Source organism: Mytilus edulis, chromosome 7 (assembly GCF_963676685.1).
Source record: "Mytilus edulis chromosome 7, xbMytEdul2.2, whole genome shotgun sequence".
Classification (NCBI taxonomy): Eukaryota; Metazoa; Mollusca; class Bivalvia; order Mytilida; family Mytilidae; genus Mytilus; species Mytilus edulis.
Genome location: NC_092350.1, coordinates 218400 through 232931, shown reverse-complemented (window position 1 = coordinate 232931; position 14532 = coordinate 218400). Strand labels below are relative to the sequence as shown.

Sequence of the window (14532 nt, the reverse complement as noted above, 5' to 3'; positions counted from 1 at the left end):
CGAAGAAGGTTCTAGCAGACTATTTCGGGTCTCTCGATGACAAATATACCCGCACTTAGGTATGTCTTAATTCAATCTCATACAAAAGCGGAATGTCAATCTATATGTCTTTTTTACGAGGGAAAATTTTTCATCAGAGCTGTAAGATGTTTTACTGGACTAACGCGGTTCTCTCGACGAACAGAGCAGCATAAATATACCATCAAGGAATTGTTTTGTACTCGGGGGGAATTCTTTCAACGTTCAGCCCCATAGAAGGTTTTTAGGGCATTTGCGATTACGGTTAGGCTCTTTCGACGACCAGGCAAGTACAACGTTCCAGTAGGACACTTTTTTCAACATGTAGATTTTGCTATCAATTAACGCAGAATATGATCCATTGGGCTTTCCTTGATCTCTTGACTCAAGAGCAGATTTTTATTCACAAGTGAGACTTATTCATTGAGCTTGACATATTTAAGCTGGCTACGTGTTTTCTCTCGACGTACACGGCTGAAAAGATTTACCATCGTGAATTTTTTCCACGAGGCAGACTGTTTCATCGAATAGCCGCTGATAATGTCATAGCAGGCGACCGTGGTCTCACGGCGTACTGGGAAGAAAAATAGATACCATAGGGAATATCGTTTGACGAGAGAGTCTTTTTTTTATCGAAGAAAAAAAACAAATAAAGTTTATTTAAAGAGCCCAATTGCTGAGATCTTGTTACAATAGTATATGTTATGGCTCACAAGAAAGACTAATAAGACTTCAAATTCTTTACTTGATAAACAAACCTCCGGAGAGGGTGAAAAACTGAAAAATACAAAATAAGCAATTTTTACTAACAATAAGCATTACAAAAATTTAGCATAACAGTACACAATAAAGTATCAATGCTAAAAACACAATATTTGGTTTTAAATCATCTTTTTTCTTTTTGTCAAATGAAATGTTCAATATTCAACTTGTGTAATACAATGATTGTCATAATAGGCCAAGTTCGGATGGATATCTAGAGTAGATTGGATTTCCATGGTCATATATAACACCTGTTATGATTGGATATATCTTTTCCGCCATTAACACTCGAGGAGCCCTGGTTGTGGCAGGGTTCCTAGAGATCGACTCAATATCCCGGATGTTATGACGTCAATCCAAACAAATTTGAATGTTCACATATTCAGAGTAGGGGCCTTGTACTTCCGGTAATCTAGAGACCTTACTCTGCAAAATTATTTACCGTTCATATGTAACTCTAGTCAGAACTCGAGTTCCATCCGAACTTGGTCATAGTCTAAGCAAATTCACAGTTCATAATAGATGTAATAAAATAATTCAGTTGCAGTAAAAAACAGTAACACACATGCTTGTGGTTTACAGTAGAAAATAGTCGCCTTTTTCACAAATCGAAGTGAGTAGTTTACAATAACAAAAACCGCAAATTAAATACTTCTCAAGAGAAAACATCTTAATCAAAGCAAAGGAAATACAAAACAGCACACTGGATTTAAGAATTAGGTAAACAAAAGGTATGATAAACAGTTCATGTAAAATGACAAAAAAAAAATGTTTGTCAACTATTTAGGACGACTTAAAATAATATACTTGTCAGAGAAGGTTTATACATATGTAAAGAAAAATATGCTACATTTTAACTTACGCTTTGGTGTCGTGAAGTTACAAATTTCATGAGAAATTGTACAAAATTTTGCGTGAACACATTTTCCAAACGTGCCGGATATAAAAATAAGTGTATATAACAAGAAAATAAAAAACAAAGACGTGAACTCCGTTTCATTTCCGGAAACACGACACTCCCCTTCTGATTTTTAAAAAATCACCACAAAAAAAAAATACAAATTTTATGCTTATCTAGCAATATACATGTACTGAACAAGAAGATGGTATAAAGTTGCAAAAATAACTGACTGTCATTTTGGATCAGTAAGAACGAGAGGAATGAGTTCAACAATTGGTCTTATGAATGAACTGGGTTTGTTGTCTCTAATAGTTCGAATTCCCACTTTTCGGATTTTCATGTCGGCACTGGGGAAAACTTTTGTTACTATTGCCATCGGCCACTGTGGTCTTGGTAACTCTTTGTCCCTCATGAGAACTATGTCTCCTATATTTAAGTCCTTTATCGGCAATTCCCACTTTTTCCTTACTTGAAGTGTATGTAAATATTCTTTATTCCATTTTGACCAGAATTCATCTGCGAGTCCTTGAACCATCTTCCACTGACTACGTAGCATGTCCTTAGTTCCAAATTGTAGCATAGTTTGTTCATCCTGTCCTTTCTTGTGTGTTAAGAGCATAGACGGAGATAATACTTCCGGGTTATCCGGGTCAGTAGAGACAGATACTAACGGCCTTGAATTCACAATAGCACTGACCTCTGCCATTAGAGTAACTAACATTTCATGTGTGAGTCTATTTTTCTCACGAATGAGCATGCAAGCTAAAATCCTTCTACTTAAACCTATCATCCTTTCCCATGATCCACCAACATGTGAAGCATGCGGAGGGTTGAATTTCCATATAGTTCCGTATTGTGATAGCATTATATCAACAGTGCCCTTTTCAATGAATTCAGCTGTGATTCCTAAATCTTGTATTGCACCAACAAAATTTGTTCCTCTATCTGATCGAATAAGTTTAACAGATCCTCTGATAGCAATGAAACGACGATATGCATTGATAAAACTGGCGCTACTCATTTCTTCTATGACTTCAATATGTATCGCTCTTGAAACCAAACATGTGAATAATATTGCCCATCTTTTCTGATTGATTGATGAGCCTCTAGTTTTTCTATGGATGATTTGGTATGGTCCAAAAGTATCGATTCCCACAAAGGTAAAAGGAGGTCCTGGAGTGAGTCTATCTTCCGGAAGGTCAGACATCTTTTGTACTTTAAACTGACCTCGCAATTTCTTACATGTGACACATTGTCTGATGATTGTAGAAACTAGCCTTTTACGGCCTATAACCCAAAAGCCTCTTGAACGCAAGGCTCCTTCAGTCATGTGTCTGCCTTGATGACATGTCAATTCATGATAGTGACGCGTCAGTAACACAGCTAAATGATGTTTCTTTGGAATAATTATTGGCTGAAGATGTAGCTCAACAGTTTTTGCATGTCGTATACGTCCACCAACTCTAAGAATATTATGTTTGTCTAACACAGGTGAAAGCGACAATAAATTTGACGTATGAAGTAACTGACCAACAGAACTAATTGCATTGATATCGTTTAAAAATGCCTCTGCTTGCACTGTTTTGATGATAAATTGTTCCACTTCTTGTCGAGAAGGTGGGCTCTCTTGATGTAACTTGCTAATAAACGCTTTAAGAAACTGAATAGCTCTAACTAGACTTTTCCAAGATGCAAGCCGAGAAAACCTGCTTGACAATCCTACTTCCTCATTAATGTCAGTTTTATTAGTAACTACAGACGGACGGACTTCTTAATCATCATTTGGGTCAACAAGAGGATACATTTGTTTTCCAATATCTGAATCTTGACTCAAGAATGTTGGTCCCTGCAGATAGACTGAACTGGGTAAATCTACAGTATTAAGGCTTCTTGTTGCTACATCTGCTGGATTCAGATCAGTTGAAATGTAGCTCCATTGGCTAGGAGAACTTGATGTTCTTATTCGGTTAACTCGGTTGCTCACATAAACATAAAATCTACGTGTTTCATTAGTTAAATAACCTAAAACAACCTTACTGTCAGTATAAAAATAAAAACAAGTCGAGTCTAATTTGAGGTGTTCTTTCAAAGTATCTGCAATCTCGACGGAAAGGACAACTGCACATAACTCTAAACGCGGAATTGTGTGGCCGTGTACTGGCGACACTTTAGCTTTGCCCATCAGAAAGGAGACTTCACTTTTATTCTCATCAAACAATTTCAAATAAGCCACAGATGCTATCGCGTCCTTTGACGCATCACTGAATACATGAACCTCCAAATGTGTAGAGTTTAAAAATGATATATCTGAATATTTACGTGGTATTTGTAAGTTTTGAAAATGAACCAATGAGGATACCCAATTTTCCCATCTTACTTACAAATGATCAGGGAGATCTTCATCCCAATTTGCAGGTCCAGATTCTGACATCATCTCTCGGAGAATTAGTTTTCCATTCATTGTAATTGGAGACGCAAACCCAATAGGGTCAAATATGCTATTAATGACCGACAATGCACCTCTGCGAGTGTACGGCTTTTTCTCTGAAGACACTTTGAATGTAAATTGATCGACAGAAATGTCCCATGAAAGTCCTAGGCTGCGTTGTACAGGAGGAGTTTCAGATCCAAGGTCCAGGTCCTTGAGGTCTGAAGATAAGTCTTCCGATGGAAAGCTTTGAAGGACGGCTTTACTATTCGACACAAATTTATGGAGTCGCAACCCACCACCATCTACAAGAGCCTTTTGAGTTCGCTTCATAAGGTCAACTGCGGACTCAACATCTGGGCATGACATCAACCCATCATCAACATAAAAGTTGTTATAAACAAAGTCCTGAATGTCATTATCTGCATTTTGCACTGCTCTCCTGAAACAATATGTGGCAACAGAGGGAGAAGGGCTATTCCCCAAAACATGTACAGTCATTCTGTAATCAATAAGAGGGCGATGAACTTCATTGTTTTCATGCCATACAAAACGCAAATAGTCGCTATGTGAATCTGTTACCTTAAAGTTGTAAAACATTTGTTCTACGTCTGCTGTCACTGCTACAGCCTCTTTACGGAATCTAAGTAAAACACCTAATAAATTGTTTGTTAGATCTGGTCCTTTTATTAAGACATCATTCAATGAAGTTCCGCTAAACTTAGCTGACGAATCAAAAACAATTCTCACTTTTCCAGGTTTTTTTGGATGATATACCCCAAAAAAGGGAAGATACCAACATTCATTTCCTATGGGTAGATTTGGTGCCTTCTCAGCATGTTTGTTCACAAACATCTTATTCATGAATTCAAGTATATGCTCTTTTTTGTTAGGGTTCATGCGAAGACTACGTTCCAACGAATTAACTCTCTGCACTGCTTGTACTCTATTATTAGGCAACACAGGTCTGTCTTTGCGAAACGGAAGAGGTGCAGTCCACCGATTATCTGACCCTTGTTTCACTTTAGAATCCATCAATTCTATAAATAGTTTGTCCTCGAATGAAGGTCCAATAGTTTCATCGTAAGGTGTTCTCTCAAAGATAGATTCAGGTTTTACAGTAAAAGCATTTGCACAAGGTTGAAAATGAGAGGTGCGTCCATCTGGCAAAATAAAAGTTTTGTTTACAGTTACAGTTTCAGTTCGATGAATCTGTTTTTCTGTAACAAGTCCATACGTTCAGTCATTGGCTTTTGACGGAAAGCTCTACATTCATTGAGATCGTGATTTGTGCCATGAATAGGACAAACTTGCTTTTCATCTATTGTGTATACATCAGTTTTTCTAGTAGATACACGCAAATTAGATTGCATACTAGCAGGATTAGAAGTTTTATTTGTTTGCGGAGCAAACTGAAAACTCGGATCTGTACGCCATTTTGCCATGTCATAAGTAAAATCAACAAAGAATGAGAATGGCGGGTACAACATATTGTGCCTTTTCTTGTATTTAATAGCTTCTGTTGACCATTTTTCCTGTAAGTTATGAGGAAGACAATTTACGATCTGATTAACGCCAGTTGAGGAGTCATAATAAGCGAGAACTTGTGAATATTGTGGATTGTTTTTAACAAATTGGATTTCACATAATATGTCATATAGTTCATACAGGCGTTCATAATCTTTGGCTGTATTGGTTAACTTCGGAAAGTTAGCAAGTTTGGTTTTTAAGCATTGCTCAATCAATTCTGGACTTCCATACCGAACATCCAATCGGTCCCAAATTTTGTGTAAACCACCAACATGATCACTAGCACTGGCAGCTTTGATAATTTCTGCTTGTCTTGCTGAATCTGGACCAAGCCATTTTATGAGAAGATCCAACTCTTCTGAAGGAGTCACACTAAGTTCTTTCATAACATCTTTAAATGTCTCTTTCCAAGATAGGAACTGAAATGGGCTATCATTGTATTTGATAAGTCGTGATAAAACAATATCCTTCGGAGCCATCATCTTTGTGATCAAATTACACAGTTCCATTTGTGAATTATTGTTGTTAACATTAGGAGGCACATATGGTGTAGATGTATTTGCATATGCGCTAAGTTGTGGAGATTGCTTTTCTGGTGTATTCACTATTGCAATTGGTTTTGTATCTGGTATATGTAGATTTTGAACATATTCTTTTGTTCGTTCTTTTTGAAATTCAGATACAGAGTCTAGATCGTCATCTTCTCCTACCATGGACTCATTTTCCAATATCCTGATCTCTGACTCCAACACCTCAGTCTCTTCTTTAATCTGAAGGATACTTAACTCTGCCTCTAGGGCTGCCTTTTGTCTTATAAGATTAGCCTGTTTTGCACCGTATTTAACCTTCGTCTCTAATTGTGCTTTTTTTCTTAATATATCAGATTTACATGATAAGTGACTGTGATTTGAAACTGAACGACTCGGTTTTATCTGAGTGAAGTCTATCTGTTCATGCTATTTTAGTTCTCGGTAGGTTGCCATTGTCACAACTGGTCGAAGCTTTTTCACTGTTATGGTTCACAAGAAAGACTAATAAGACTTCAAATTCTTTACTTGATAAACAAACCTCCGGAGATGGTGAAAAACTAAAAAATACAAAATAAGCAATTCTTACTAACAATAAGCATTACAAAAATTTAGCATAACAGTACACAATAAAGTATCAATGCTAAAAACACAATATTTGGTTTTAAATCATCTTTTTTCTTTTTGTCAAATGAAATGTTCAATATTCAACTTGTGTTATACAATGATTGTCATAATAGTCTAAGCAAATTCACAGTTCATAATAGATGTAATAAAATAATTCAGTTACAGTAAAAAAACAGTAACACACATGCTTGTGGTTTACAGTAGAAAATAGTCGCCTTTTTTCACAAATCGAAGTGAGTAGTTTACAATAACAAAATCCGCAAATTAAATACTTCTCAAGAGAAAACATCTTAATCAAAGCAAAGGAAATACAAAACAGCACACTGGATTTAAGAATTAAGTAAACAAAAGGTATGATAAACAGTTCATGTAAAATGACAAAAAAAAAATGTTTGTCAACTGTTTAGGACGACTTAAAATAATATACTTGTCAGAGAAGGTTTATACATATGTAAAGAAAAATATGCTACATTTTAACTTACGCTTTGGTGTCGTGAAGTTACAAATTTCATGAGAAATTGTACAAAATTTTGCGTGAACACATTTTCCAAACGTGCCGGATATAAAAATAAGTGTATATAACAAGAAGATAAAAAACAAAGACGTGAACTCCGTTTTATTTCCGGAAACACGACAGTATATGAAATAACTGAAAAGCTGGTAACTTTTAAAAAGAAAATGTCTGTTACATCGGCGGATCCAGGGTCGGGGGAGGTTCCGTCGGTTGGAACCCTCCTTTTTGTGGACGATCTATGCATTTGAATTGGGACATATAGTTGGAACCTCCCCTTTGTCCTTGGTTGGGACCCCACTTTTTTTAAAATGGCTGAATCCGCCCCTTTGTATAATTTTGCAGTAAAAAGGTCCCGAAATGTGGCGTCATATTTAAATAATTGTTAGTCAATATTGAATCTTTTATCATCACTGTTTTTGTGGTTGTTGAATATATTCTATTCTAGTTGAACATTTCCTTTCAGTTCTGGCTTGACATTTAATCAGCCGACGAAAAATATCTTATGTTATTTAACTTAAAAATCATGGAATAGAAAAATTGAACGTTGCCCTTAAAATAAGACGAATCGAAATTTATGCAACATTAAACTGCCCAGGTCTGAATGGTTTAGCCTTATTCAGGTTTTGAATGTACACAGCTATGAAAAACCTAGTTAGAGAAGGAAAGAGGAGCTACGAACATTCACGATGAGAAGGATTACCTGTTACGTTTGTTGACAATAAAGTAAATAAAAACACATTTGTATATATTTGAAGGAACCAAAACCAACGTTTCAAATAAAGGAATGCACAAGCTGAAATGAATGTTGCTTCTTCTTTACTAATCATTGATATTATATATGTTGCTAGTCCTTAATATCAAACTTAAGTACAACTATCATATAAACTTACCATTATCTAAGAAAATGAGGGCATGGTGATATAAACTAAACAAGAAATACACGTACACCTTACACTCATTCAATACACTAAAACTAGTTGACGTTTTGCTTATATATAATTTCTTAAAAAGCAACAGATTTAACTCAGAAAACTAAACATTGAACAACGAACCATAAAAATGAGGCCAATGTCAGATAAAGATGCCAGGCAGACATTTACAAATCTTCCATACAGCAAATAAAGTTGACATATTGCTTGTAGTTTAAGGACTCAACATTCAAAAACATGACTTTCACCACCGAAACATGAAAGTGAGGTCAAGGTCAAGTGACACCTTTCAGTTAGACATAAACATCTTATAATTATTTTGTTCTATTGTTTTTTATTTGTCTTTGTTCTTTTATTAATATTAGAAAACACCAGCGAAATCGCGGGTATTTACAGCGTGTAAACTGTTGTAGGATGAATTTTTATAAGGTATCAAAAGCTCTCTCCCTTTTAACCAGAGTCCGTTATTTGTTTCCATAGTTTTTGCGTTTCTGTCTAAATGCCACTGGTAGGATTTGAATCTTGAATAAATTACTAAGTCTTATTTCTATCCTACTTTCATTTTGGCCAAATCTCTTCTTTCACTTACAACAATAAATGTTTTCATTTTTTTTTTTACTTATTTCAACATATATGAAATTGATATGACCCCTTACATAGAATATTTAAAAGAAGACAATAGACATAATACTTGGGAAGCATGACCCAATCTAACAATTATGAACCTTATTCCAAGACCACGAACAAAGGGAATTAATTGACGTCTGAACCTTCTGTATGCTTTGAACATACGTATATTATAAATAAAGTGTATTTGCTCTTAACTTAAAATTCCAAGTTTCTTCTACACGGCGATCAATGCTATGATTATATAGAGAGTCTCTTTTTATGAAAGAAGTATATCATAGCATATATGTAGATAAACGCGAAAACAGTTGTCCTCTCTCCGAATACTTATTAAAATCATGTCCAAGTTTAAAACCGGAAGTCTTATCAATGACTAAAAGTCGGTCTGAATATGAAAAACAATATTCGGACCCCTTTTTTCGTTTTTCTCCCAAAATAACTCAATCTAAATGATTATAACAATGGATGACGAATGCGATTATACATGTTACCTATAGGACACAGAGGCTTGTGGAGGAAAGAGAAACGACAAATAAAATGAGGTCTTCTCCTGTAATAATATAGATTACTTTTACTGTTTGGTCTGTTATCTTTAATATCCATTTGATGTGGCTCGATTTATCCCGTCAATGTGTGTGTATAATTTTTCACTGGTGTGTTTTGTGTGTGCAGTTTTTTTGTATTTCATTGGTTTATATGTCGTAGCTCTGTACTTTTAAAGATCCCGCCATTATTATGTGATGTCTTTATGTCTTTATGTTATTGTTCTATTATACATTTCAAAATACTTAAAACCACAAATTGTTTTACTCGCGATTAAACATATGTGGAATCTTGAAAATTCTACAGCACTTCTGGTTGATTTTAAGTCTCGGTCTATTCCTGGAATTAGTTCTCACATAACTTTTTTTAACCCTGTATACCGCCATGTGAAATTATACCTTTTTGTAAAATACTTTGAACGAAAAATTATTTGATATATCTTCCTACGTGACGTTTATATTTTTTGAAGTCATACACGCGTAGCAATGCAAGTGGTTTTTAAATTTGATGCTTTCTGTGCTTTTTAGTTATATATTTGTTTTTAAAATTTGTCTGTTTTGTTCACACAATTTTGTAAATATATAATAAAAACTGGTGCGACTGTCATACAAGGGAGAGGTTTAGCGCTATCAAACCAGGTGCAATCCACCAATTTCTACATTTGAAAATGCCTGTACCAAAACGGGAATATGACAGTTCGTTTGATGTGTTTTATCATATGATTTTGGCTTTTGATTAATTACTTTCCGTTTTGAGTTCAGTATTTTTGTGATTTTACTTTTCGTACATCAAATATAGTAGAATTACTGCATACAGCATAAGAACAATCTACCAACTCACAAAAACTTAAATAAAACCATTGAACCATGAACATTCAGGTCAGGGTCAGATGACACCTGCCAGTTAGATATGTGCACCTTACAGTCCTTCCATACACTGCATATACTAAACCTATTGCTTATAGTATCCGAGATATGAACGGGACTACCAAAGCTTATCCTTGTTCACTGATTAATGAAATAGGATCGAGGTCATATGAAAACTGTCTGACAGGCATGAGGACCTTGCAAGACACGCACATACCGAACAAAGTTATCCTTTTAATCATAGTCAAAATTGAAAATGAGCTTCAGGACAACGGATATGTGACAAATGTAATCCTCGTAATATGTGGCATCTTAATACAAGGTATGAAGAACCAAGGTTTTTCACTTTCTAAAATAAAAAGCTTTTAAGAATTAAGCTAACATCGCCCCAGCCACTGCTGCCATCGCCGCCGAATTCTTATCTCTTTGTCAAGCTTTCTGTGACAAAAGTCGAAAGGTTGACAGCAAACTTGAGCTGTATTGTATATATTACCATTTTAAAAACCCTTTTTAATGTCTATCATATTAAATCTGCTACATACATACATACAAACATGGTTAGCCTTACAGAGGTTATTAAATATCTCAATCGCAATAATTTAGAAAAATGCGGTAAAAGGTACAATTAATTTAACCAAATAATGCTGCCTAATAGCTTTTAAAAAGAATATTTTTAACGAAATGCTTCTGCAGCATTTGCTTTGCCTTACATAATTATTCTACTGCAATATTGCGGAGTATAAATCTGTGTTGATTGTATGTATGTATAAATGTATATGTGTGTTTATGTAAGTATGTTTGTTTATATATATACGTGGTTTTCAGAGCACCAGCTACTACTTATCGTCTTTTGTTGGAATCTAAATTGGTAACAGCTTAATCTTGCTGTTAAGCTTATTTCTTGCATGTCTGTCGTGAGGCTTATAGTTCCTTTGTTTTGTTCTCTAGGATTTCAATATCTTACTTTTTGCTTATATTGCTTTTGATCTGGCATATGTAAGATTAACGTCTTTTTTGTTGTCACATACGATTTATGTGAAGCAGTGTATCAATTTACTAAACAAAGGAACGCATATAAATGTTTGTACCAATAAAGTCGAGAAATATATATAAGGCGTAATAAAGTCATTTAAATTTTTTTTAATCTATTATTGCAAATTAACAAACAAATCTTTATATGTTACGGGTAAAAGAATAAAAATGATATATTTTTTTCATATTCGAGACAAGTACCTGAGAAATTTGCATTCTAATGCTTAATGTGACTAAAAAACTCAGCTATTATGTTAACTTTTACAAGACACAAGTTTACAAAAGTAGCAAAACGGATTTAAGTGTCATATGAAGCAATATTTAGAAGAAAAAAAAAGGTTTAAGTTTTAGATGCAGCAATATTTAAAATAATTTGCTTGTTGCAGTCCTCGCAACTTTGAATCAAATGAAAATACGAACTTCTCTCATTCTGTAACATCTTATACAAACATGTTCAAAAATCATACCATTGTTTAAATTTATTTCTAATTCAATAAACTTAGAGCAGACATATTATTCATGTTTTATCGTTTAAGACAAGTTTTCATTCTTTTTTAATAAAACAACTTTTTAGAATATTAAAGCAAATTTGATTTTGGCAATTGATACAAATATTCAAAACGTTCAAAGGATTTAGATGAAAACCAAAACTCTTTTCAAATTTTGTCTGCTATCGTATACTTACATCATTATGAACACAGATGTTTTATCACGTATTATATATCATATTTACTCTGATCAAGAAACACATAACGAAAATGATAAAAAGGATTTAAGTGGAATGTTAAGCAATATTTAGAAAAAAATGATTTGATTTTTAGATGTAGCAATATTCATAAAAATATGTTTATTGCAGTCCTCGCAACTTAAATCAAATGAAAATGCAAACTACTCTCATTCTGTAACATCGTATACAAACATGTTAAAAATGCATACCATTGTTTAAATTCATTTTTGATTCAATAAACTTAGAGCTGAAGTATAATTAACGTTTCATCGTTCAGAACATGTTTTTATTCTATTCTAGGTAAACAGCATTTGAGAATAAAGAAGAGAATTTTTTTCTGATAATTGATAACAGTATTAAAAACGGTAAAAAGATTTAGATAAAAAACAAAAATCTAGAAGTTGCCTATTTTTTGCATTGAATCATCAAGATAAATGTCTGATTTCATACTGCCAATCAGGAAATCATATGCTTTTTTTCACGAAAATTTCAGACAAACCTTAAGGTTAGGGTATCATATTTTATTTTGTTAAATCGATGAATTTTGCTTACTAAACGTCATTTTAAGTTTTACTTTGACTTGAAATAATGAATTTGTGGACATTCACGACATTATTTTCATATTTAAAATTGTAGCAGTTTTTTCTTTGACTCACTTTTAGAATTCAAAAACTCCAGTATCAGATATGAGTCTATAATGTTATCAGTATATATTGTCTCCTAAGCAGTATATATTACATCATTTTAATGTTCATTGTTTTTTGTTTCGTACCTCTGTTCGAATGCGGTCTATTATCTTCGTTTGTTACTCTTATAGTTTACCGCTATTTGGACAAATACTACCGCAGTTAGGTATGTTTTACATGCAGTCCAACTTCATACAACAGGTAAAAGTTAAACTTTTTTGACGAGGGTAACATTTTCATCGTGGAGCTACGGAGTATGTTGATAAGAGCTTACGCCGGTCTGTTCACGAACAAGTTTGAATAAAAATATTATCGGGATTTACAAAATAGGACAATAGAAGTTTTAAACGACATTGACTTGTTATACAGCTCTTTTTACAAGGAAGAAGTTTTCATCAACGGTCCGCGAAGAAGATTAAAGCTGGACTCTGTAGTTCGTTCGACGACCATGCTAGAACAAAAACACCCTCGGTAAATATTGTTTACGTGATATATGTTTTCATCGGAGCGCCACGAAGCATGCTGTAGCAGGCTTCCACGGTTCTCTCCGTGTCCAGGACTGAACAAATATAACGTCGAGAAAGATACTTTACAAAGCATAATTTGTCATAGATAAGCTGCGGATAAGGTTTAACTTGCTACCACGAGTCTTCCGTCAACCAACAAGTGCAGAACAAATGTATCATCGTGAAAAATGATTTAAACAGGGAGAATTTTTCATCTTCATCGAGGAACCTTAGAGTATGTTTTAGGGGTCTACCGTGGGTCCCTCGATGTACAGAACAGAACAAACATAACCCTATCCATATCCGTTTCTTTACGAGGTTGATTGTTTTGAACGTGACTCTTTAAAGTTTAGCGATATTTAGACACATTGTTATAAACGTAGTCTAACCTCGTAACAAAGCAAAATTTGATCTTAACAAAATATACCATCACGGAATTTGTTTACAAGAGCGATATTTTCATCGAAGAGCCTCGCAGAAGGTTTTAGTTGGCTATTGCGGGTCTGTAGACGACTAAGACAAAGATATATGGTAGGGGAAAAATAATAAGGGTTCATTGAGTGGACACGGACAATGATTTAGCAGGTTTTCTGGGTTTCTCCATGAACAATTCAGACCAAAAAAGGTATCATCGGGAAACAGTTTACGAATCAGAATTTTTATGGACGAGCCGTGGAAAAATTATGCAGCAGGTTATTGCGGGTCTCTAGACGTACTGGCAGAAAAAAATATAGCATCAAGGAATTTTTTTTTACATAGTAAAGTATTCATCGAGATGAGACGAAGAAGGTTCTTGCAGACTATCTCGATGACAAATATACCCGCACTTAGGTATGTCCCAATTTAATCTCATACAAAAGCGGAATGTCAATCTATATGTCTTTTTTACGAGGGAGAATTTTTCATCGGAGAGCTGTGAGATGTTATACTAAACTAACGCGGTTCTCTCGACGAACAGAGTAGAATAAATATACCATCAAGGAATTGTTTTGTATTCGGGGGAATTCTTTCAACGTTGAGCCCCATAGAAGGTTTTTAGGGCATTTGCGATTACGGTTACGCTCTTTCGACGACCAGGCAAGTACAACGTACCAGTAGGACACTATTTTCAACATGTAGATTTTGCTATCAATTAACGCAGAAAATGATTCATTGGGCTTTCCTTGATCTCTTGACTCAAGAGCAGATGTTTATTCACAAGTGAGACTTATTCATTGAGCTTGACATATTTAAGCTGGCTACGTCTTATCTCTCGACGTACACGGCTGAAAAGATTTACCATCGTGAATTTTTTTCACGAGGCAGACTG

At 34.6% G+C, this 14532-nt stretch overlaps 1 protein-coding gene across 1 annotated transcript; it reads right to left on the bottom strand.

The window, feature by feature from the left end:
* Window positions 1-711: 711 nt before the first annotated feature.
* LOC139482552 (uncharacterized) lies at window positions 712-5144 on the bottom strand. Its single transcript, XM_071266465.1, has 3 exons — window positions 4063-5144; window positions 1643-3387; window positions 712-795 (listed from the first exon to the last, which is right to left on the bottom strand). Exons 1-2 carry the CDS (start codon window positions 5142-5144, stop codon window positions 1914-1916), a joined length of 2556 nt encoding a protein of 851 aa, XP_071122566.1. The 3' UTR covers window positions 712-795; window positions 1643-1913.
* Window positions 5145-14532: the final 9388 nt, after the last annotated feature.

What these genes read in the sequence shown, in the direction of transcription:
- LOC139482552 (XM_071266465.1), bottom strand. Translation starts at nt 5,144, where the DNA reads ATGGATTCTAAAGTGAAACAAGGGTCAGATAATCGGTGGACTGCACCT. An exon ending in GAAGATCTCCCTGATCATTT is followed by an intron (nt 3,388 to 4,062) that starts GTAAGTAAGATG and finishes ATTGTCAAGCAG; the next exon opens with GTTTTCTCGGCTTGCATCTT.